Here is a 25619-nt window from a genome sequence, read left to right as displayed (position 1 = left end):
TTAACTGCTTTTTGAATGACAGTTGTTCGGTAGTGACAATTGTTATTAATATACACCTTAGAACATTTTTGTCTTTATCATCTGCATGTTTTAAAGAAGACATTGTGTTGTAACATGTGTTTACTAATATATACATGTAACATAAGTATACCAGACATAAAACGTGTTTTATAGTTTTGATCTGACATTGAATAAACATTCCATATAAAAATTATTCTCTTACATTTGATTGGCTTTATAGCATTTGTGAGGATTCAGGGTTAGAAAAGGTCCCCGGCAGCCTATGTTGGTCGCAAGAGACGACCTACTGGGGCTGGTAGCACGGCTATCGCCGTTGAACGTTGTGCATGTTGCTCAGTTACTTGATTGTCTGGCCTTGAATATGGAGTCGGCGTTAAACCAAAAACAAACAAACAAACAAACAAACAAAGCAAGTTTGTCTAAGACAGGGTTTCCTCCAAATCAAACGGACACGTGGATATAACCCTAAAGCTGTTCAAATCGGTGATAATCCGAGCTCATTCACTCACTCGTTCATACAAACGTTAAGTGTTCCGGTACCTGTGCAGTTGAGAAAGAGCCTCGATGTGGTTTGGGGGAATAAACAAAGGACCAATCGGCTGGGCGACTGTATACTGTATAAGTGAATTAATTATTGTTGAACGCGAATCTAAATCCCTTTTTCACTTCACCTTTTAGAGTCCATAAAGGAGTTAATGAATATAGCAGAACTGCAACAAAGCCACGACGGGAACATTAAACATTCACGTGTATACACTGTGCACGGGACTCTAAAACTTTTCACTTCTTAGTAACCCTACCGTCTTTTCATGGAATATTGTACAGAATAATATCATATTTATTTTATTGACAATATATTAAGTCCAGTAATGGGATATATAAACCATTCAGGTTTGTACTGGCAACAGCTGTTCCTAATCGATACGTGCACAATTCAGTCTTTACATGGCTGAGCTATTGCCAATGTGACGTTAATGTTCAATTCACGCCATCCAATAGCTATTTAATCATTTGAATTGTTAAGTCGTTAAGTGAATAATTCTCAACATTAGGTTCCATGAATTACATATACAAGTAGGCGTATGCATGACTACTGGAAAGAATGCTGTTGAAGTAATCGTTGACAGGTAACGTCGATTTCGAGAAAGATTTTTTAAATTTATGTGTAATATGTTATATGCCCAAAATGAAAAAAAAAGTGCAAATGAACAAGTAATATAACATTCAGTCAATAAGTGGTCTGTATGACACATCTCACATTAAGGACAGGACATGTGTAAGTTATGATACCATATAAATCGTTAAAGACCGATCTCTGGTGTTGGCGTATACGTTGACGCCTTCACAGGTGACTCTTGGCATATTGAATTATTATTATATAAACTCCTCCATACATGAATATGACTTAGCTAAAATTCCGAATGAGAATGAATGTTTTAGTTTGTTCGTTTGTAGTAAATAATCCAGTCCAATGAATGACATCGTGATAATTTTACTAATCGACCGGTACATCAGTCCATAGCTCGTGTACCTTGCTTGCACGCTCGCCGACCCAGGTAGAGCACTACCGTCTTGTAAACAAAGAACGACACAGCTACGGTTCTTAGGGTTTATCTACTTCATGATAGTATTACATTTTACATGAAGAAGTTTTAGTTTCCCGGCGTGCAGTCCTGCAGCTCATCCTCTTCATCCACCATTTTAGGCTCACATGCATCATTGACAACCTTACAGCCTTCAGGTGCCCCAAATGCCCCACCCGCATAACCGAACCTAGAAATAAAAAGCGAGTAGGTTACATTGTGTTATGTCTTCCAACTAATAATCACAAGACATTGCTCATCTCACAGTTGCCTGCGAAATATTCATAATCATATCGATATTCAGAATCGTATTCATAATTCTATTCACAATAAATATATATACTGAACCGCAAAAGAAACGTCACCATGGATAGATATATGAGAAACCTTATTTGTCCAAACACTCAAAACATACTTTGAGACACATAAAAGATGAAACTTTGCAAAAATGATCATCAAGTTTGAAATGAAAGTGTCAAATGTTCTTAAGGTGAAACCATCACAAATCTCTGAGAAAATGGCATCACAAGTCAGTATCTCGTGTGTCCGCTATGTGCATTGATGACTGCCGTGCAACGTCGATACGTGGAATGGATGAGGCGATTGATGAAGGCCACAGGCACTTGAGCCCACACTCTGAGGAACACCTGACACAGTTCAGCTGCAGTTGTCGGCCTTGGTCCGACGTCATTCAGCCGTCTTTGAATCTCGTCCCACATGTGCTCAATAGGATTTTAATCGGGGCTGAGGACAGGCCCCTGCATGGTTCTGATACCATCCAAGACCAATTCCACCCCACATCATGATGCTTGGACCACCCCACGAGTCCCTCTCAACAACACAAGCATCCGAATAACGTTCCCCACGGCGTCGCCAGACTCTCTCTCTACCATCTGCTGTTGAGATATAGTAACAGCTCTCATCTGAGAAGAGGACGCTTCTCCACTACTGGAGGCGCCAATGCTGGTGCTGTGTTGCCCACTGAAGACGGTCCCGGCGCCGTTGCTGTGATGCGTTTGGGCGATCGGTTTTATTGTCATCTGCTTTGTTTTGTTGTCATCAAATTCATTTTTCCGGACAAGGTAATGTTAAATTTTAGAAACTTAGACAAAAATTACCCAGATATTTAAATTACAACTTTTCATGCAATGTTACTTTGGGTGACGTTTCTTTTTGCGGTTCAGTATATTATCAAACTGTGAACGATCTGTATATATTCGGCATTTTGTGTAACATAAGTTGAATTATTGCTGATTTTGTTTAAAAATAGCTTTTTGCTGTGAACGAAAGGTTGATGGATCGATCGAGTATTTCTTTCTCCCCACTGACAGCAATATCCCGGCAGTGGACACAGGGAATGGGCTTCACATTTTATACACATGTGGGAAATCGAGCCCTTAAAAGCGAGCGCTTTATCCACAAGACTACCCACAGCCATCTCAATATATAAGGTCATCATGGATTTTATATTTGAATAACACGTTTGATATTATTTGATTATTTGATAATTTCATATAGGGAGAAAAGTCTTGGTAATCATTATGATATATGAAAACATATTCTTTCATGACTTTGAAACACATTCCATGTTGATTGGTCACGAGGTGTCCATCACGACAACATCGCTCTGATTAACATTCTGATTGCCGACGAGACATTAGCATAAGAAAGACTTAGTATATTAAAGATAGTTGCCTTTTCTTTAAGAAATAAAATTGATACCTGTTAAAATTGATATTTTCATGAATGGTGCAGACCGAGTAGTTCCGCAAAGAGTGTGAAACATAGATATTTTAATTTCCCCCATATTTTGAGTGTCTGTTGCATAACAATACTGAAAGACTATGGAAACACATATTCGATTTTTAGTATTGAAAAATGGCATCAAAAACAGAATAAGGTTGTTCTGTGTATTTAGGCAAGAGATAATAAAACACAATGTCATTTGGTCATACAGTCATCATTCTTTGTCATGCAAATACAAATGTTCAAAGCTAGAGAACCGGTTTAAGAATAAGATTATCTACCGAAACAGATTCCATTTTACGTAAAAGGGAAAATAGCTGTGAAACGAAAATAGCTGTAACTGTTTACCTTTAAAATCCTTTTCTTGACCTTTGAATTAAAGTTTATTATGCGTTATAAGTATAGGTCAGTATATATGCAGGCGGAGTACGGAACAGACAATCCAGTGTATGGAAGTTTGTGCAACGATCCAAGCAGCCAAAAGGTGCAATAACCGTCTCTAACCTTAGGATCCGTGACAAATACATATACATTGCTTGGTACCTATTCTAATCCGGAGTCCCTGCAGTGTTGTCTACTTACCCCGCACAGGTGAGTCCGCCTTCATCACACGAACACTCCATACACTCCGTTGTTTTCCACGACGATCCTGGCAGGAACTTAATACCTTTGTAACTACAATAGGAAGTCTCTGTCCCCCATTCTGAAATTGTAATTTATTATCTTCCTGAGGTCACTCCAATATATATGATATACTTGTGATTATTTCAGTGAGTTTGTCAAATGATAATGACATCTGGATTCTTTGAGTGACTTGAAGGGGATGCGCATTTAGACAACGGAACTGTAACGAGTAAGATCCTTCCTCCTCCTTACTACAAGAATTCTTAAAAAAGTTAAACCTGGTTTGGAGGATCAGCGGCTTTGGCGGACAGTGCATCAGGTGGGTGGGCGTGAGTGTGGATGTGGGCATTAGTGTAGAAGTGGTATATATGCCAAGTTACTCATTACAAAAAAACTTCAGTTTCATGTTTCTTGTGTTTGATTTAAAAAAAACCAACATCGGTGGTGGGGGTAGCCTAGTTCTTAAAGCCGACGACCTAGGTTCAATTGCACATATGAGAACAAAGTGTAAAGCCAATTGCTGGTGTTCCCTGCATTCTATAGTTGGAAAATTGCTACAAGCGGTGTAAAATCCAGCTCATCCACCCACGCACTCACTTACTCACTCAAAAAGCGTCCCAGTTTGTCAGTTGCTCTGGCGTATACGATATGTTAAATTAGAGAGATGCATGAAGAAGTTCAGATTTCTAACTTACTGTTTGTTTCCGTTTCAATCATACCACGGCTAACAGACCCTTGGGTCAAGGTGACAAGGAGGAGAAGAATGAATACTTGCATATACATGATCATGTATTTGACTGGAGGTTCTCTCTGAAAGTAGAGTAACAGTTGATGCAAATATGCCCACTATGAAGAAGGAGTGTTTTGACTGAAAGAGTCACGAAATGTTAGAATTTGTTAGCGATTTGACACACTGTTAAAATAACATGTAATATCAAAATTGCTCAGTACACAAGTACCATCAAAGAGCGTATTACTAGGGCATATCAACCTCTCGTGATGTTAGGGGACAAGACGAATGGTGATTGTCACGACAGAGTGAGTTAAGATGTACCTCACATTGGCAATATTTCAGCCGTAGCGTGACGAGGAGTCACACATTAATAATAAATACTTTGTTTAAAAACCAATCGTCGATGGATAGTAAATCAATTGGAGTATAACAGATTATACTTAAAATCTAGTTTAAGAACACTTAAAAAGTTAAATTAATATTCAACTTCACAATATAAGAAAACGGGTTATAGATCGCATGCAACTAGTACACAATTCAGCCATCAATCATAATTACTCCTCAGATTGTTGTGCAGGGACATTTCATTCCTTCTTGTTATTCGAGGACGAGACAAAGGGCTATTGTAACTAATTCGCAGGCTTTGTAACAAGCCGTCAAAGCGAAACGTAGGGTCAACTTGCTGAATCTAACAGCTTCATATTCATAACACACAGAGTCATTAAAATGTCACTCAGATAACGAGCCATCCCATGTCCTTCCTTGGCAAATCATAGTGTGAAATTGTTAGTGTTAGCTGGATCAGAACGTGGGCAAAGTATAATTATATTGTACACACGCAGATGCCAATTAAGAATATAGATCCCCAGAAGCCTGTGCTCTTAATAGGCAACTAAATGGATCGGCCTTCAGGCTCGGTGACGTGGTCGTCAGCATGGTATTGTATCCTAATTGCGTGGATCGTTGTTCATAATACCGATTTGCTCCAGACTCATGCCGTCGTCATAGAGCAGGAATATTGCAAGTGCGGAAGAGCGCGGCGTATATATCTGTCCATCATGAGGGCCTCAGTATGTCAAGGAATGACATCAAGACATTACGTAATATCGAATACTACAAATAATTCTACACAGTGTGAAGGTAACAGTATTCATCGCTAGGACATTGTTATAACATCTCGATAATTTACATACTGCCGTCACATTGCTGGAATATTGCTGAATGGGGCGTAAAGAAAAAGCCCAAACATACAAAAGAAATATTTCACAACGTAATCTGTAAGTAGATCTACAGTTATCAGATAATTTCTTGTGTAGCTTACCTGTTCACGGGAGAAGTACTTTCCAAATGCGTGTGATCACAATGCGCAGCTGACGGTACGTGCGTCCTACTTATATGAGTATATTCATTGATTGTGATGGTATTCGCGTATACGGTCCTGTCGACGACTCTATTGCCAGGAGACAGATGACATTGAACAATCAGACATAGAGTCAACTAATACTGCTATTCCACACAGACCATGAATCCCCCGAATTGATATTTTTTTTTATTCGTATTTGAATCGTAATCAGTTCGTGAAATTCTTAACTGATTCGCATATATGCGTAGTTAGTTGTTACAATTCTTGAGCTATCGGGAATTCGTGGCAAACGTTTTGAGCTGTTCAAAGTTTTGGCCACGAACTCCCGATTCAAAAATAACGTAGTTAATTCGCAACAAATTCGTAATGCATCCTTAGGCATCGTTACTGAATCGTAATCGATTCGTAGGCATTCGTAGGTATTATTAACTCATTCGGGGATTCGTGAATTCGTGGCTTTACGACGAATCGGCTACGAATCTTTCACGAATCCCACGAACACACGCCGAAGCAGGTACGAAGCTCACGATCCAATCACGAATCAACTACGATTGCAGGAAAATTGGGTATGTAAGGAAATTAACATTGATTTCAGGTCATTAGCTGCTGACGATTGTGCCATTATAACAAGAAATTCACGATTCAGCAAGATGCCATCAATTTTGAAACTGATGCCCAAGCATGGGTGGGGGCCTTTTCATAGCTATCTTGAGGGAAAACCCCCAAAATTGTCAAGAATAGTCACGAATTCAGTTTTATTCGTACCTGATTCGTACATGCATTCGGCGTATTCTTAACTGATTCGTAACTGATTCCTAACTTTCGTGCAGTATTCTTAATAACTTCATGCAAATCGTAGTGAATTCTTGACAATATTCATGCGAATCCAGCCGAAACCGAAGAATATTAGTAACTCTATCGTACCTGTATCGTAACTAGATCGTAGAGCGTGACGAATTGAACCATAATATTTGCTAAATTAGACGAATCCTCACGATTCCTAAAATTTACAAATCGTGGCGATTCGTTGGATTCGTGCTCTGAGTGGAATAGTAGCATTAAGGAGATGATTTTCCTTCCTTTCCCATTGTCAAAGATGGGCAGCAGGGTTCAAGATCGGAAAAGACAGCCTAGAAGATGATCAATGACCTTCAACTGCCACCACTAAGGACATTACTTAATATCAAATACTACAATTAATGTTACACAGTGTGAATGTAACAATATTCATCGGGTTATGACAATGTTATTGCAACTCGAATATTTACATACTCTGGTCATATTGCTGATTGAGGCGTTTACAAAAAAACAAAAACAAATATTGTACAATGGTAGATGTAAGTTTCTGCATTTATCAGATATCTAATTGGTAGTGTAACTCACCTGTTTACAGGTGCAGGTCCTTTCAACAATGGGCAGTTAATGGTACATTCGTCCTACTTATATGAATATATTCATTGATTGTGCTGGTATTGACGTAAACGGTCAATGACTCTTGATCTATCGACTGGTGACAGATGATACTTAACATTAACTTTAGAAGATGATTTTTCTTTTGCCATTGCTGAGAGGTGGGCAACGGAGTTCAAGATGTGAAAAGAAGACTCGAAGATGATCCAATATCAGAGAGACCTTCAACTGCACAACTGTGGAAACTGCTGATAAATGCATGATATGGTTATCGATGATCGATGACTAAGCACACGTCACATGGCCAATACAAGGTATATCTCATGAAAGATGTGAGACCATTCCACATGGAGTAGGTAGGACAATGGCTTCATCACTTTGGGCTTTGGAGCTTCTTACTCCTGATCAGAAAATGTTTAGGTGCATCATAGCATATTACGTCGTCTTGAAGCAGAGCCAGTTGAATTTGTTCAGCGATCTGTACCCATGGACCTGCCTTGGGTTCAGGAATATCAGTTAGAGAATAAAATTTAAAATACCATCGTTAGAGATGAATCTCGATGGGTTATCTTCCGAAACAGATTCCATTAGGCGTAAACGTCAAAGTAGTGTTTCTGCAATAGTGGGATGCAGGCATTTTAGCATTGTTGGCTGAAGGGAATGTGTGGACATCAGGGGATTTTGTTGAATACCACCTCGCAGTCAATCATAGTTAGGTTCAGAAAATTTTAGCCGCCACTCGTATGTTATTGGGAAGGAATTCTAACGTGACATCGTCATGACTGAGATATGCAGAATGGATAGGTAGTCACTTCAATGTTCCAGTAGTATGGATAACAACGTCTCAGAATGTTAAAAAAGTGTTTTGTATTTCGCTTACTGGAACATTAATCATTTGGCCTTCAATATGCTATGTATATTCAGTTTTTGTTTCAAATAAAACGTAGTTCTATCAAATCCACATTTAACGTAGCTGTAATTTAATAAGCATATACCTTATACGTAAAAGAAACTCATTATGTCTAGTGCAATATAGTTTAATATTTCACAGCCAATTTCACATATCGAAATGACATTCGACATCAATCCAAATCGATACAAAGTGAAACGCCCATTTCAAAATATCTGTTGTTATATAGTAATTCACTGCTCTTGCTGGATGTTCTGACAATAATCTTGTGTTGAGGGTTCTTCTATCAGAGAGAACCAGGTTAAACTTGAAGAGCTGGCAGTAAAAAACCAACATGCTCTCTTAAATCACAAGCCTTATGTCGGTCTATTATGACACAGAAATACATGTACTTATGCGTCGCACATTCAGCGTATTGTTGAACGGACCAGTGAAATGGTTATCTTGAATGTATTCACAAAACATAACACATGGTTCCCAGTTGTGTACTCAAAGTTTCCCTTAAGTTTCATCATTAATTGTCATGCACCCCAAACCTGTACCAGACAAACTCAAATTCGTTCAACTTGGTATCAGACATGAACAATAATCGCAATCCTATAATGTACATGTAGTTCGTATGTAACGACCAAAGCATTTTCCTAAGATGTCCCTTTGCAATTCGAACACATACATATACTGTCATCTATCATAGACACTGGGCCCTCATGGCTGAAGGCTGATTGTGATTTGACCGTTGGTTTCAGTTTTGGAAAATATGTGAGTGTCAGACATGATCCTAAGTTAGCAACCTCATGCTGTGGTCTGAAAGGGACAAGTAAAAACTGTAAATGAAGGCTTCCAAAACGGACACTGGAAATCACTCAGCAAAACAGGAAATGGTGTCAATGGCTGTGATTTGACAGTCATGGGAGACGAAAGTGAAGGTAATTGAAGTTTTTGTTGCACAGAATGATGGTGCAACTCGAGATTTATTGTAATTTAATCTAAAGTGCATTTCATCAATTACATTCATTGCAAAATTAGGTGTAATGATGACACACACTTTACAAACAAAAGCAAGCCACCTGAATATCCAAATGGCTGTCACATTTCAGGATGGCCGCCAGGTGTTACATGCATATATTTGTGGTATAAAATTTGATAGAATTATTTGATTTGGGCTAATTTTGTGTTGTTTTCAATGTTCATTTACCATTCTGATTTTGCTTACATCTTCTTTTCACAATATCTGTCGTCTTTGATTGTTGGAGTCAGTTATCATAAGCTGACTGACGATACACATGCAGTGCAGTCCTTATTAACATGCCCATTCATTAGTCCGAGCCCTTGAAAAGTGTGTTTGTTGCGGGGACATCATCAGCGTTACATTTGTCTGTTGTGCAGCAATAGTCACAGGTGAAATCAACATGATCTTGTAGATGCTGCTTGAGATTCACACATTCCTCTCTGTCCGAAGACTGCTGCCACCACAATTTCTGACAGGTCTGTTTAGAGGCACACCTGCAAGTGTCAAAATGGACATTTGACAAATCAACACATTTCAAAATGTTCCAATGCATTAACATCTGGAATGACCAATTACAAACAAGGTACAGTTGTTCGAAACCGTGTCAAAGTTAATATGTGCCATTCTAGACGACACTGTCCAAACTATTCCAAATCTGAAACCTTTTGAAAAAATGATGTTATTCAAATCCCATTGTCAATTTCTGATGTGTGTGTATGCACTGCGTTCTTCCACGATACGAGAATACATACGGCCACTGTGTGGTGAAGCTGCTGTTGTTATAACAAGCAAATCAAGCGACGGCCTGGTTCTTGCAATTGGGAAATAAGCAATTGCTCAGAACAATGAGCGCTCAGATTACACGGCGATATATCATGTGCAACATATACAACAGCTTGCGGCACTTGCTCCACGCTGTGCTTAGACAACAGCAGGGCTCGCTCATGCACGGAATAAGGCTCCTTTGACTTCCGCGAGTAATATATATTTATTCATTACCACATGACAACTCTGTGTGGATTCCGGGTTCGAATTAGTTGCTAGCAACCCATGCGGTTCGTAAGGCCGACTTAATGGATCGGGCGGTCAATCTCAGCGATTTAGTTAATGTTGTGTCAACGTACCCCGTCGGCGTGGATCGTTGCTCATGGTATCAATCACTGGATCTGGTTCAGACTTGATTATCTACACGTCACCGCCTAGTAGCTGGAATATTGTTTTCTGCAGCGTTCAACAACACACACACCTTACTAAATTACACAACATTGTATGTATTCACGTGTCGATGATCGATTCTTGGATGAAGCTCGTCCGCCATATATAGACAGTTGGAATTAGTAAACATTCTACGTTTCAAACCTGTTTTTTTTCCAGAAGTGTGGGTTCTTCAGTGAAAGAGAATTGTGTGATGAATATACATATTGATAGGGAAGGGATTGAGTTGACGTGATGTTCAGCCCGTGTGCACCACAATTGGAGAAGTAGAAACACGGTCTGGTGACACTTACTTCTTCGTCAGTTCCACGTGACCATTGCTAGAGACCTTGATGTTCGTGTAGCAGTACCTCATAGGATATTCACACATCTGGAAATTGTGTGTCACTAAACACAAGAACGACGTGCAACTTTGACAGAGCACTGAAAAAAATAAACATAAAAAATTCAATCGATGTTTTCAGATATGTATGTTAATATAATCTGCATTGATCTTTCGCCATTAAATCGTTTATTTAACATGTGCAGCTGTAGTGCACAACACCAACATTGTATGAATATTTTCATGAACAGATAAGGCCTCTGTTGACAGCCTGCATGGGAAAGTGGGCCCTGAGAGGTCCGGATCCCAATAATCCCTAAACCGGGCATTGCGGAGAAGTATTGCTGTGCACAAAAAGTGTTTCTTCGTTGCAATAACGACGTATTTAATATGACGACGGCTTGCAAATACTCTGGACTAGACCATACAGTGATTGATATTATGTGCAACGTTCCACTCCGTCGGGGTACGATGACATGCTTTCAACCAAGTCACCCGATGAATTAAGCATAGGGTGCTGGGGACCAATTCTTACCCGGAATCCCTGTTAGGTTTTACCGGTATGTACACACAGCTGTATATGTAGTACCGTTATTCCGGACACAACTTATAAGAAATGCCTATCAAACAATACGATAAATTAAGGTACCTCATGCAAGAAGAGTTTGTTGGGGGCTTTGTCTAACCCACAATTCGAAATGAGGAAATCAGTTGGTGAAGATTTATATTCACACCAGCATTATTCGGCCATTCGTCTATGGATTTGTATGTACAAAGGGAGTTACCTTATCAACGATTTATTACTTCAGATTTGTGTTCATTCAGAAGATTATACTATGAACACTAGAGTTAATATTTTCATGATATTTATATTCCACATGATTTTCGCATAGAGAATTTAATTGCAGTTAACTGCTATGAATAACTTGCCTCCTGGAGGAAGTGTTGTAGGTGTTGTTGTTGTAGTAGTAGTAGTGGTTGCTATAATTGTTGTAGGTGTCGTAGCGGTCGTGGTGGTAGATGTTGTAGAAGGAGTCGTGGTGGTTGTAGTGGTTGATGTTGTAGAAGGTGTCGTGGTGGTTGTAGTGGTAGTTGTTGTTGTGGGTGTCGTGGTGGTACTGGGAGTTGTTGGTTTTTGTGTGGTGGCAGTTGTCGATGTAGTGGTTGTTGTAGAAGGTGTTGTGGTAGTTGTTATCGCGGGGGTGGTAGTGATTGTAGTAGGCGTCGATGTGGTGGCATCTGTTGTAGTAGGTGTTGTAGAAGGTGTTGTAGATCTGGTAGTAGTAGAAAGGGTATCAGTGGCAGCAGCCGTAGTAGCTCTTGCAGCAGTGGTTGATGTGACGGTATTTGTGGGACCTGTAGTAACTGTAGTGACTGGAATAACAAAATTAGTGAATTAGGTCTTTCTTTCATAACTTGATATTTCCACTAAACGGGAATAAAATAAATACACTTCTTCAATCGTTTTATGTTTTTTGTCAGTATGATGCCCAAAGTATCAAGTTCTCTGTTTCCCTTTTGTCATTTTGTGTAACGTGACAGCACCAGCGCAGCATTTACAATGGACTAGAGCCACACACTGCTTGGAATACCATCGAAACCATGCATGGTCCGAGCATAGTATCTCAGTCATATTTAGACTGGGAATTAAAAATGCTCTCAGCAGGAAATGGTTTTTTTTAACTTTCCTGATTTGGGGATCCTTACAGCAAGCGAGAAAACTGACACGCCTTTAACTTTCATTTGATATTCAAAATACCACCCGTTTATAAAATAAAATAAGCATGGCTAGTTAGAGTGAATACTTTTCTGTCAAATTCGGTCACCCAGCACGCGTGAATTGAGAAAGTCAGCGCCGAGTGTTCCCTGATGTCATATATATTACATGCACAAGAAGAAGCGGATGGGCGATTGTGATAAACGAATAAATATGATCAATAAACAACAGGAAATGAATATTCAGTGTGATTTCACAATCCAACAATCTTACGTTTCATGTTCTCGCCCATATTACAGTAGTTGGTATCGCAACACAGATCTTTGTCTTCATCGTCAAACAGAGCCCTGTGCAGCACGTTGCCTCCACAATACTGTAACAAATCAAATTGTAGAGTTTGTTTAAAGGGTTCAACGTTCTTTTGTCAAACACACAACTGTACAAACATGTCTGTGCATCTGATTCAAAGCATATTTATTCCTGTCGCTACTGAATTGCAGGAGCAAGCATCCTATGCTGGTCACAGGAGTGGACATGGGCGTCTTCAGTTCAAGGGGGAGTATGCAGCAGGGTGTGAAGACATCCTTACCTTGTCAGCTAGGTGACGGGGTACACCTCTCTGCTCATGTGGACAAGGCGTCCGACTTCTGATTATAGGTCCGTGTAATCCAATCAGGGGCTTTTGATGTTATTAAATTAATTATTGCCGCTTCATTACCATATTGCGATATGCAAAGGGTACGAGTATCTGTTGCAGGCAGTTACAGAACATAGCATACCGTAAGTCCGGGTTAAACTACTCTCGGCACTCGTTGTTCTAAAGTTGCTTAATGGACCAAGCAATCGCTGCGGGATGTGCGCGTTGATGTACCAAAACGGTAACGAGTTCATTGTAATCTCCAGATCCAGTAGTTTTTTGTTTTTGTATGTTTGTTGTTTTACGCCGCACTCAGCAATATGCCAGCTATTTGACGGCGGCCAGTAGTCACACGAGACGCATCGGTAATGGGATCCTCATGTGAGGAAAGTATGTTTTGGCATTAATCTAAGAAAAAGACAATATGACTTACGATTTTTTTTACACACTGCAGTGTGTATCGAATACGGATCTCATCAGATAAGTAGACAGTACGTTCGCACACCTGCAACAGTCAAACACGTAAAAGGTAAATTCGGTGACGACACAATATTTATAGTTGATAAAATCCTTGTCAAATATTCTTTAAATATTGATGCCTTTTCTGGCATTAATGATCCCGATCACATCAGGTTTCGCTTAATTTCCTCCTGGATAATCTGCGTGTCTTAAATGCCTTAATTTAACTAGACACTGTCCAATTTGCGAAATCATTCAAAGCAAACTCTCCTTGTCTGCTGAGACAATGTCAAAGTTTCACACACGGTATTGATGTAACACATCTCCAGGGTACAAGACCGTGAATTACAAAGCCTTAGCTGAGTTCTAAATCTTCAGTAAATCAACACCATCGGTTTATTTGTTCAATCATGGGGCGGTCGGGTAGCCTAGTGGTTAAAGCGTTCGCTCTTCACGCCGAAGACCCGGGGTCGATTCCCGACATGGGTACAATGTGTAAAGCCCATTTCTGGTGTCCCGGGCCGTGATATTGCTGGAATATACTCACTCACTGTTCATTCATGAAACAGGCATGTTAAAATAATAAATACTCAAAGGCAAATTTCGTACTGATCAGATAAGGATCTTGTTACAAGGAATTAATTACGGCTTTCCCCCGTTCCCCAGAGGTGAGGTGAGGTGAAATGGGGTTTAACGTCGCGACTAAGATTATTAGCGCATGTAGCGACGTCATGCACGTGTGTGTGTGACTGCTTGTACTAGTCCGGACTGATGCCGATTTATAGTGCTATCCCACTGGGATTACATGCCGCAGTTTAACATGAATACCCCACTCATACACAGTATACTGACCAGTCCTTGTTTTACCCCTTTAATGCGCTACAGACAGGGTAACAACAAGTACCATTTTTAAACGTCTTTTGGGTATCGAATCCCGGACCTACCGCTCTCCGGACGGACGCTCTACCACTAGACCACGGAGGCGGTCCCCGTTTCCGAGAATTGTTTGGCTAATTATAATGTTGAATCTCTGGCATTTCATAATTCTTTGACATTTAAAAATTCAAATTCAAACATATTCAAAATCTATTCAAATGCTTCATATCAATTTCATGTGATTCTGACACGTATTGCTGACGTGGTTGGCTATTTTCATTAATTTAGTGATCACCAATTTCAAAGGAGGCAACGAAAGGTGCGACTATCGTTTGTGCAAAGACGCTTTAAAAAAACATTGGCCCTGTGCTGGTGTGTCAATAGATCGATGAATGATCAATATGCTGACGCCGGAATATAACAGGAAAAGTGACGTAGGACCATTTCAATGCCACTGTGTTTTATTGAACAACGTACCTCGTTGGAATTACATGTGACCACCTTCTCGCAGTTGGCAGGACTTGCTATATCCTTGCAGGAACCGCAGGACAGACTTTTGGATTTCCCTTAAAAAATCCAAATTCATTACTTTCAAACAATTATAATCAATTGTGTGGATTAACGAGTATCCGGGATAACGGTACTTCATGTATTTCTGTGTGTACGTGCAGGTAGAATCCAGAGTCTAGGATCTAGATTCCGGGTAAGTATTGCTCCCCAGCAACCTATGCTTTACTGAATTCATAGGGTGACTTGGTTGATAGCATGTCAGCGTACCCCGACGACGTGGATCGTTGCTCACAATATCAATCACTGGATTGTGTGGTCCAGACTCGAATGTTTAAAGGCCACCGTCATGTAGCTGGAATATTGCTGAGCGCGGCTTTAAACAACAAAACGAAAAAAACCACCCATACCCAATGGTTGTTTAACCACGACGTATTTTCACATTATATAAAACTGTCAATGACTCGTATCCCTGTCACACTCAGACAGACAAATTCATTGAAATTACAGGACAAAACCATTTCCTAAACGATATGAAATCTGTACCGAAAGAGTCCAGTATACGAATCCGACTAAATCATAAACATGTGGATATGAATGACTATCACATGGTGAGTATGTCAGGGTTTCACAAAAAGGTGTATCCTGCCCCACCGGCGACACCCGTCGCAAACACATGCAAAGGCAGGTCAATCGTTTGAAACTACACTCAGGAAATATGGGTTGTTAATTACAACATCGCTTCAGACAGTATTGTAGTTATGTCCCTATGTTTCATCTTAATATTCAGAGTACATTTAAAATGTACCCAGTTTGAAGACGTCCGTCCACCGCTTTGATTGAAGTGAAATTGTGGGACCAATGGGAAATCTAGAATTCGAGTCAACGACGAGCGAATCCTGGTTAAGTTAAGGGACGCAACCCTTCCTTGCCAGTATAACAGATTTTAGAAATACATCAGTTTGAACAACATGTTCTGTACCTACTGAATAAGTCTCGATTACATTCGGGGTGTTTTGTGCAACATCGCTCGTCAAACACGGTATCTCCGTTTTGTCTACGACCAACGTGGAGAGCCTGGCATTCCTAAAGTAGAAGAAGATAAGAAACATTATGTAAAAATTAATCGGAGTTTTCGTCTTAAATCATTATTCCGTTTCTCATAGTGAGAGAATGAGTATGGTTTTACGCCGTTGAGGAATATTACAGCAACATCAAGGCGAGGTCAGTAGAAATGTGCTTCACATATGGTAGCAATATAGAGGATAGAACCCGGGCCTTCGGTGATTAACTTTTTAAAGGGGCTTTATATTAGACCATAGGGATTTAAACCCACGACCACAGGGTTCAAATACGCCTAAGGGACGCAACTCTACATAGCTAATTTGTACTAAATGCAGAATCCATTAGACATTATAATAAGCATGTTTTTAAGATTCACTATCAAATAGTGATGAGAGCGTATCCTGCCTTATCGGGGACACCTGTCACAAACACATGCAAAGGCAAGTGAATTGTTCAACCATAAAATCCACAGGAACATTCTTTTGGGCACTGATGCGTCAAATTTGGAAATGTCTTCCAAATGCCTTCAATAAAACATTTTGAAAGCTTCACTGTGGCCTAGAATGTTGTAACCCTGATCATACAATTGTTTGAAATCTTCGTAGAAACTCATAGAACCCATACCTACCTGTTTAGCCTTACATCCCAGTTTATAAAACAGATTCCCTTGCGATGTTACAAACTGAGCAATGTGACACGCCTGAAAAAGAATTGACAAACATAGATGTAACCCGCCAGGAGATCTTGTTGGTGCTATGATACAATTGTGCCCTGACGTCTTAAAGAAAGACCTCTGACGTAAACGTATTTCCGTATAAATCGTCATGTGTGCGGACAGTACAAAATATTTTATTTTCCCCTCGTTAGTTCGTCATTTTACTCTATAAATAACTATGAATTGAAGGTTATGTATTGTATTTGTGTGATCCTTGTTTTTGTAGGTTCTTGTACTGTAGTTTTATAACATAATAAGAAGTCATCCATAAGGTCCCTTACCTCATGGTTGGTCATATATATTAATGCTGTTTAAAATTTCATTGGTTTAGTGTGGCATAGAATACATTCATGATTAAAAACACCGACTTGTGTATGCAAGAGATCAGCAATATATGACTGTAACTACTCTCTAACTATTCAACTATTCAACTATCACTACCTGGTCACGGCGTTTTTAACAGTATTCTAGCAGTGGCTATTATGAGTGATGTCCCTTCTATATCCCTCCTGTTTACCAATCAGATTCCACCTCTCATACCACTTGCATTTGATTCAAAATGGCGGCGCCCAGTCAAGACGATCTGATTGATAATCAAGATCTGTATTATAAGAAAGCATTTACCTCGCAAAGTGCCTTAGATCACTTAAGCACCTTGATAAAATAAGATTTGGAAAATATCTGTCGACACCCAGTTGACAGAACACATGCTTTGCAGGTCTTGCAATCAACCGAAATCTGCACGGCTGTTGGCGTGCGCATGTTGTTTCAAAACCGGATGTCGATTTCGTTGCGCTATTTTGATTGGACTATGTGTAGACTCGTACGTCAAGTCAAAATATAACTCCGGAATTCCAGCCTAGTTTGGCTTCAGTTAACTCTCTTGCCTCGGGATGATGGGACATATGCTTCTGCGGACAATTCCACTTAGAATTGCACCGTCCAGATTAAAGAGGCTCCAATATATATAATGATAATAATGTAAATACTTCTAACACGCCACATCCACATCCTGAAGCATGCTTTATTATCTTCCCGTCAGTTTTCACTCGATGTTCATTCTCAGCTCCCCGAGGAATACACAATCGAAGATGCCTGTGAGGCGCTAGAAGGTTAACAGTCATGTTACCATCTCATCCTACCGGGTACCCAGTCACTGATGGGTGAACAGAGGCCTATTTCGAAGGTCACTGTGGATGGAATCCCTACTTACCTCATCATTTTCACATATGGTTGTGTATGTACAGTCGAGTGGGTCCGTAACTCTGTCACAGCGAGCACATAGTAGACCTTGATGATGGCTATCTGAAGTAAGAGATGATAACATGAGTGAGTGGATGCTGGTATTGCTGTACTCGGCATTTAAGTCAAGTCTGTAACTAATCAAGTCTGGGAAGCCACATCAGTCGGTGATGATCAGCCGTCGTGTACACGCAGTCAACCATATTACACATTATAACCACCCGATCCCCATTTGGGTTGAGTTTATTTATGACAAACACGGCAGTGGCCTGATGCCGAACTGGATTGTTTACGTAATCATTGAAAAATATAATCCACTTACCACACCAGTAATTGAGAGCGTGCTACCGGTACAACAGGACGGGGCGGTCGGGTAGCCTAGTGGTTAAAGCATTTGCTCGTCATGCCAAAGACCCGGGTTCGATTCCCGACATGGGTTCAATGTGTGAAGCCCATTTCTGGTGTCCCCCGCCGTGATATGGCTGGAATATTGCTAAAAGCGGTGTAAAACCATACTCACTCAAGCACTACAGCAGGGCATGTCGTGAACACCTGGTGTCATCACTGACTTTATGTGATCCATTCATATAATTGTCACGGCTATTTTTGAATATGAAAGTGGTAAACCTCACAAACCTACATCCTTTAGGACTTTCCTCCCACATGGGTTGCCACATGATGTACTGTCATTGACTGTTCAAAGTGGTGTTCTACCCAAGGCGGGTTGGACACAGTGCAATTGTTTCATTGTCGACCTACATATGTTTCATGTTGGCGATGTACGTGTTTACTTACGATTCGATGCCTGGCTAAGCTGTATAGTTGTCAGCGCTGAAAGAGAGAAGGCATACGTTACCAGGTGTATGGTTATAATTAAGAATTGACTTCCAGGTCGTGTGAGTTCATTGGAGTATGGACCTTCATAGAATGAGGGCCAAACTGTGTAAACGTCGGAGCTTGCTACCACCCTTCAAAATATCCACTACCAGCTTAGGTTGTATACTCACCTGGGAGCTGAGAATGAAAATATAGTGCTCACCGATCCATTAATTGGGGTAATAATGTAAGCGCCATGAGCACACGAGCTTGTAAGGAGTTTGGCGCAGTACAAATGGACTCATTATTATTATTATTATTACCACTGCTACTACTACCACTACCACCACTGCTACTACTACTACTACTACTACTACTACTGCTACTACTGCTGCTGCTGCTGATACTACTACTACTACTACCACCACCACCACTGCTCCCACTGCCACTACTACAACATCCACCACTACTACTTCTACAACAACGAGTACTAATAACACCACTACTACTGCTACTACTTAGTCTATAACCACTACCATCTACTACCACCATCACCACTACCACAAAGACTACTACTAGTACTACTACTACTACTACTACTACCACGACTACCTCCACCTATTTAGCATATCTGTAACTATGTCGTTACGTCTCAATGGGTCAAACGTCTGGGACCTGCATTACATGGGAATGTCCTCCCACATGCTTGCCGTAAAAGACGACTATGCTCGTCGTAAGAGGCGACTAACGTCATCGGGTGGTTAGGCTCGCTGACTTGGTTGATGCATGTCATCGATCCCAATTGCGTGGATCGATGCTCATGATATCCATCACTGGATTGTCTGGTCCAGACTCGATTATTTACAGACCGCTTTCATATAGCTCGAATATTGCTGTGTGCGGCGATAAACAATAAACCAATCAACCAACCAACTTTGATAGCTCAGCGTTATGTGTACCGCGTTTGGTGTTCTTGTACATGTGTCCTGTTGCCAAACACACGTCATTAGGTAAATAAAAAAGCCTGAGTATGATTTTACACCGTTTTAAGGAATATTCTAGCCATGTCACTGCGGTTGACAGAAGAAATTGGTTTCACACATTATACTTAAGGTTAAGTTTTCCACAGAATTCCATAAATCAGGACGCATTCACTAGAAACGGTATCATCTGTATTAACTAGAGTTCACCATATAGAGGAGATGGTGTTCGTAGAAAGAAAAGTTAAACATATTGGTCTACAGGCATGAGACATTTTAATACATGTCGATGAAGAGTGGGGAAAATTATCCAATTTTTTTTACAAATACAGTAAAGTACGGTTATAACGAACTCAAAGGGACTACTAATTTTAGTTCGTTATAACCGTAGTTCGTTATAAGCATATATACAGTATAACAACAGCAAATAGTCGGGACCGAAAAAGTAAGTTCGTTATATCCGTCAGTTCGTTATAAGCGTGTTTGTTATAACCGTAGTTTACTGTATACATCTACTCACTTTCATTAAAGACTTTCGTGTTAAAAGAAACTGATGTGTGAAGTGGATAGAAATTGAATGTTTGGAAGTGGAGACAATATATGAAAGTTGAACAGATTTATAAGGAATAATGAAATGATGTGATGGAAAATAATGCTGTTCTATTCACACATGGTTAACAAACTGTTATGGAAATATAGGAATCATGTCATTTCATCTGGATACAATCTTGATGACGTGCTGACGTTCTCTTGTCATATGCTGTTTAGTGACATGCAATCAGGGTATCTAACGAGTGCATTTCTGCAGGTACATGTGGCAAAGTTAATTGAATAACAACAAAAACAACAAAAACACTACTACTACTACTACTACTACTACTACTACTACTACTTAGTCTACTACTACTACTACTACTTCTACTACTGCTGCTGCTGCTGCTGCTACTACTACTACTACTACTACTACTAATATTCCACTGTTTTCTAAAACGAGCTAAGGATGGGGGACTAAATCTCAATGTCAGTGTTGATTATGTTGATGGTTCTGTACTTCCGAACGGTACAGAGTGTAAACCAAGCGAAGTGCCTTATAAAATCGGTCCAGAATCAGTTTTTCAAGAATAGGATATCTTAACGATCATTGCGTCGAATTTATGTGTGGTGTGTTGAGAAGATCAGCAATCCTGCAGAGTACTTCCCTTGGATGAAGTCGTCTGGCCTGAAAAGTGAAACAGAAGGCTTTCTGTTTGCTGCCCAGGACCGTCACTTCCCACCCGGATCCGTCAATGTGTGATTTTTCATCAAAATGTAAATATGAAATGTAGATTATGTAATGAATTTAATGAGACTGTCCAACACATTGTCAGTGGATGGCCAGCTTTGGCACAAACATAGTATCTTAAGCGACATGATGGAGTGTCTTCGCAATGCTTGTGGTTTTGACACAGAGGTCCATCCATGTTACGACCCAGAATGATGGGGAGAAGTCCCATTCGCTGTCTGGGCTGCGTGTAGAGGGGGCAAGGGCCTTGAGCTGATGATGAGCCTAACCAGCCTGACTGTGCCAGGATCACCTAAGCCCTCTTTGCTGCAAGTTTTATTTTAATCAGTACATCATCATCATGATCATCATCACCATCATCATCATCATCATCATCATCATCATCATCATCATCATAATGGGAAAGATTTAGTCTTTATTTCATATCTTGTTGGTTCATTTGGAATAAGTTCTATGGCAACTGGCAATCAGAAAATCTTTCCCTGGTCGACACAGGGCACCTCGGGCCACTCCTAAGTAAGGCATGTCCACACAGGCGTGATATTCTCATGTACACTCCTAGATAAAGAACAGGTAAACTATGTAACTCTGACATCTTTCAGTTATCGTGTAAAACCCACTGACCTCTACCCAAATATGGACTCAACTGTGAACAAGTTTAACCAACAGATGAACGCAGATAGCAAACCATGAACTTTGCTCATGATTGTCTTGTGACACAAAACCATACTAAGTAAAAGTTATTTGATTTTAAACTGCCAGGTAAAAAAGCGTACAACCATATTTGATGATGGCTAAAACTGAAACAAACAAGAAATGGTTATTCGATGGTGATGTATTGTGTCGTGGACCTTAAGTTTGCAGTGTTTCGTTGACTGTTTTCAGCCTAGCCGAGAAATACGTTTCGAATATATCTTTGCTTAGGGAAAGAGGAAATAATATTCTGCTCCAGTCCATTCATCCAGGTTAATTATATCATGATGCTGAGAAGAAGAAGAAGAAGAAGAAGGAGAAGTAGGAGGAGGAGAGCAGAAGAAAACGAAGAATAACAGCAACGACAACTAAAATAACGCAACAACAATAACAGCAATACATGTATACCGGTACATAGAACAAAGAATATAAATCCTCAATATGTAATATTAAACCATGTTCTCAACAAGATTTGTGAACACGTCCAGGACTTTCACTCTACCCCACCTTATTGTCATTAAGCCACCTGTTGTTGAAAATCTATGACAGGTGCGATAACGATATAGGTTATGCGACCAGCATCCACAACATGAATAGAAATCTTGTGTCCACTAGTAATTATGGAATAAATGATGAACTCACAAATAAGGAGAAGAGCGATTTCCTTTGCGGCGTTCATTGTGAGGGGAGAATCCGTGATTGCTGCAAGTGAAGAACTGGTTGGTTAGGAATGCGTTCTTATCTAAATATACAGTTGAAATGCTTCAAATATTATCTGTAAGTCGCGGACGTTGTAACATACCAGCTGCTCAGGCATTACATTTTATAATTTTTTACAGGCACAACACTAGATTCTTATTTAAATGGTTATTGCGAACAATAATCAACGTCTGTCACCCTATTTCGTATGTTGCTCCGGATTTATACCACCAAGGGGTGAGTTAGTGAATAGGGTTTTAAACCGCCTTCAGCGATATACCAGCAATGTCATGTCGGGGGATAGCAGATATGGGCTTTAGGAACTATACCCACGTGAGGAATCGAACCCGGGTCTTTGGCGTGACGCTCGAACGCTTTAACCACTAGGCTACACCACCAGCACTTATCCAAGAAAGAAGTGACCTCAATCTTGAGTAAATTTGTTAATTTATTGATTTCCGTCTGTTCGTTTGTTTTTGTGTATTATCTTGGAAACTGATTCATGGGTGTGTTAGAGGAATGTGTGATTACTTCAACTGGTCAGTGAGAGATGTCACGTGGAATTTTTTATCATCTCTCAGTCAGTTGACAAAGTCACAGAGAATGTTTGAGCATATGAATTATATAAATAAATAATATATATATATATATATATAAATAGAATAGTTAAAAAACTATTTACCAAAACGAATACTTAAGAATATAGAAAATATTAAGAACAAATTAAGAAAATATGTTGGGAAGTCTCATAAAATCATGCAGAAGAACATATTTTTCAGTTTTCCTTCATCTTTTTTAATTTTGTAGGTATGAGAATTGTGTCGATGGCTGTGTTTAGATTTAAAACCATTCACTCAATTTAATCTTGAAGAGCAACCAAATAAAGAAAGATGACTTGCTGAGGTTGTTTCTTTAAGATAAATCTTTAACCACTTTTCTGACAATCTGATACAATCGTAAAATTAATGATTATGTGGATATTTTTTGTACGCTTCAGTTCCGAATGGTCGACATCGCTTCAGAGTATTTCTGATGTATTTCAGCATATCAGCTTAAAGATGAAACCAGAAAATGATTCAAGTTTTAGGCGTTGCCAACTTTCGTATATCGCACGGGTATGGTGCTGATATAAAATCAGGCCGAATCTGTGCTCAGAATTGTCGATCTTAAATTTTTCGCGAGTCATGGGTCGCAACTCTGGATGGCGCCGGTGATTCACACCCAAGAATAGGGTATACTTCAGTTAGCCCATGCTATACTTGACGTATCGACTAGTACACCTACAAACATGTATAAATAAGAACAGAAAACTTCGAAATATATGGAATTAATTCTTAAACATTCCTCCGAAAAAGTACAGGTTCAAATCGCGGTATCGTCATATTTATACGCGGGACATGTGCCTCTGTCAGAAATAATGCTACCAAAGTTATTAACACGTGTTAATAATACTCATATTTTTATTTAACTGAAATAGTACTTTAGAAGATATAATGGGAATAAAATAAAGAAAGAAGACAAGTTACTCTAAGCCGTTTTCTACTGTGACTCCAGAGAATTCTAAATAAAACTTCTAATGAAAATTAATACAGTTGAAAGTGGCGTTAAACCAAACTAATTCACATATATACCATGCATCTCCGATAGGAGACACAACAACAAATTGTGACCGCTTTACAGATAGGCTCGTCACTACATGGCTGCCATATCGCTGATGTAAAAGTGTAAGTCTAGAGCAATATGAGTTCGCACATTATAATTATTTTTATTATTTACAGATATAAAACTAGGAACTTGGGATGTAAGTGTGACATTTCGAAAGCGAGGTCCGCATATTTGTCATGTTTTTCCTGAATCTTGTCAATCAATAAAAAAGGACTGAAAATTCAATGATATAACTGATTTCATTGTTTACAGACAAAAAGTAAAAATGCAGCAAAGAGGGTTTGGGTGATCCTGGTACAGTCAGGTTTATTAGGCTCATCATCATCCCATGGCCCTTGCCACCTGTAGACGCAGCCCAGACAGCGAATGAGACTTCTCTTAGGAAGCGCTGCCTAGTCAAACCCACCCAGAACTTTCCGGACAATGTGAAGACACCCCAACACTGCACCCAGATTTTCAGAAGGGCGGTATTCTTGGTAGCAAACCTGGGTACTCTCCCAATGTCAGTCAACAGATTGGGAGGTACCAAACCTAAGGCACCGAAAACAATTGGGAATCGGACAACTTGGTACTTGGGATGCAAGTGTGACATTTCGAAAGTGAGGTCCGCATATTTGCCATGTTTGTCCTGAATCTTGTCAATCACATTGGTGTCAAAAGGGACAGAAAATTCAATGATATAGATGTTTTCATTGGATTTATAGAAAAAGATAAGATCGGGTTTGTTGGCCTGGATACCAAAGAATTTTGTATTTATCATTTTCCATGACGTCCTCTACATATTCCGGGTCGTACCATGGATGGACCTCTGTGTCAAAACCACAAGCATGGCGAAGACAGTATTAAAATGATCGAGCTTCAACATCATGTCGCTTAGGATACTGTGTTTGTGCCAAAGCGGGGCAACACAATGTGCTGGGACAGTCTCATAAAATTGCATTACGTAATCTACATTTCATATATACATTTTGATGCAAAATCACACATTTTGAGTGGGAAGTGACTGGTCCTGAGCAGCAAACAAAAAGCCTTCTGTTTCAAATTTCAGGTCCATGCAGGGTTGCTGATCACCACAAACTGTACATAAACCCGATACAGTGGTCGTTTAGATAGCCTCTCCTTGAAGAAAAAAACTGAGTCTGGGCCGATTTGGGCACTTCACTTGGTTGACACTCATTTCTGTACCTTCCAGCAGTACAGAACCATCAACAAAATCAACACTGACACTAAGATTATCATTATAATTAATCATAATAATCATAATCATAATCATCATAATAATCATAATCATCATAATAATAAGCGCTACCTAGTCAAACCCACCCAGAAC

At 39.8% G+C, this 25619-nt stretch overlaps 2 protein-coding genes across 2 annotated transcripts; both read right to left on the bottom strand.

Moving 5' to 3' along the window:
* Positions 1-1618: 1618 nt before the first annotated feature.
* Positions 1619-6109, bottom strand: LOC139458920 (uncharacterized). Its single transcript, XM_071240357.1, has 4 exons — positions 6029-6109; positions 4670-4784; positions 3933-4053; positions 1619-1794 (listed from the first exon to the last, which is right to left on the bottom strand). Exons 2-4 carry the CDS (start codon positions 4761-4763, stop codon positions 1674-1676), a joined length of 336 nt encoding a protein of 111 aa, XP_071096458.1. The 5' UTR covers positions 4764-4784; positions 6029-6109; the 3' UTR covers positions 1619-1673.
* A 3211-nt stretch (positions 6110-9320) lies between these two features.
* On the bottom strand, positions 9321-22667 carry LOC139458919 (uncharacterized). Its single transcript, XM_071240356.1, has 11 exons — positions 22568-22667; positions 18950-18985; positions 18126-18217; positions 16826-16897; positions 16119-16218; positions 15103-15191; positions 13724-13795; positions 12927-13026; positions 11867-12310; positions 10908-11037; positions 9321-9893 (listed from the first exon to the last, which is right to left on the bottom strand). The coding sequence occupies exons 1-11, from the start codon at positions 22602-22604 to the stop codon at positions 9707-9709; spliced, it is 1359 nt and encodes a 452-aa protein (XP_071096457.1). The 5' UTR covers positions 22605-22667; the 3' UTR covers positions 9321-9706.
* Between the last annotated feature and the right edge of the window lie 2952 nt (positions 22668-25619).

The sequence above is a fragment of the Haliotis cracherodii genome, unplaced genomic scaffold (assembly GCF_022045235.1).
Source record: "Haliotis cracherodii isolate W230 unplaced genomic scaffold, xgHalCrac1.p SCAF_13, whole genome shotgun sequence".
Taxonomy (NCBI): domain Eukaryota; kingdom Metazoa; phylum Mollusca; class Gastropoda; order Lepetellida; family Haliotidae; genus Haliotis; species Haliotis cracherodii.
This window is presented reverse-complemented; position numbering and strand designations above follow the sequence as displayed.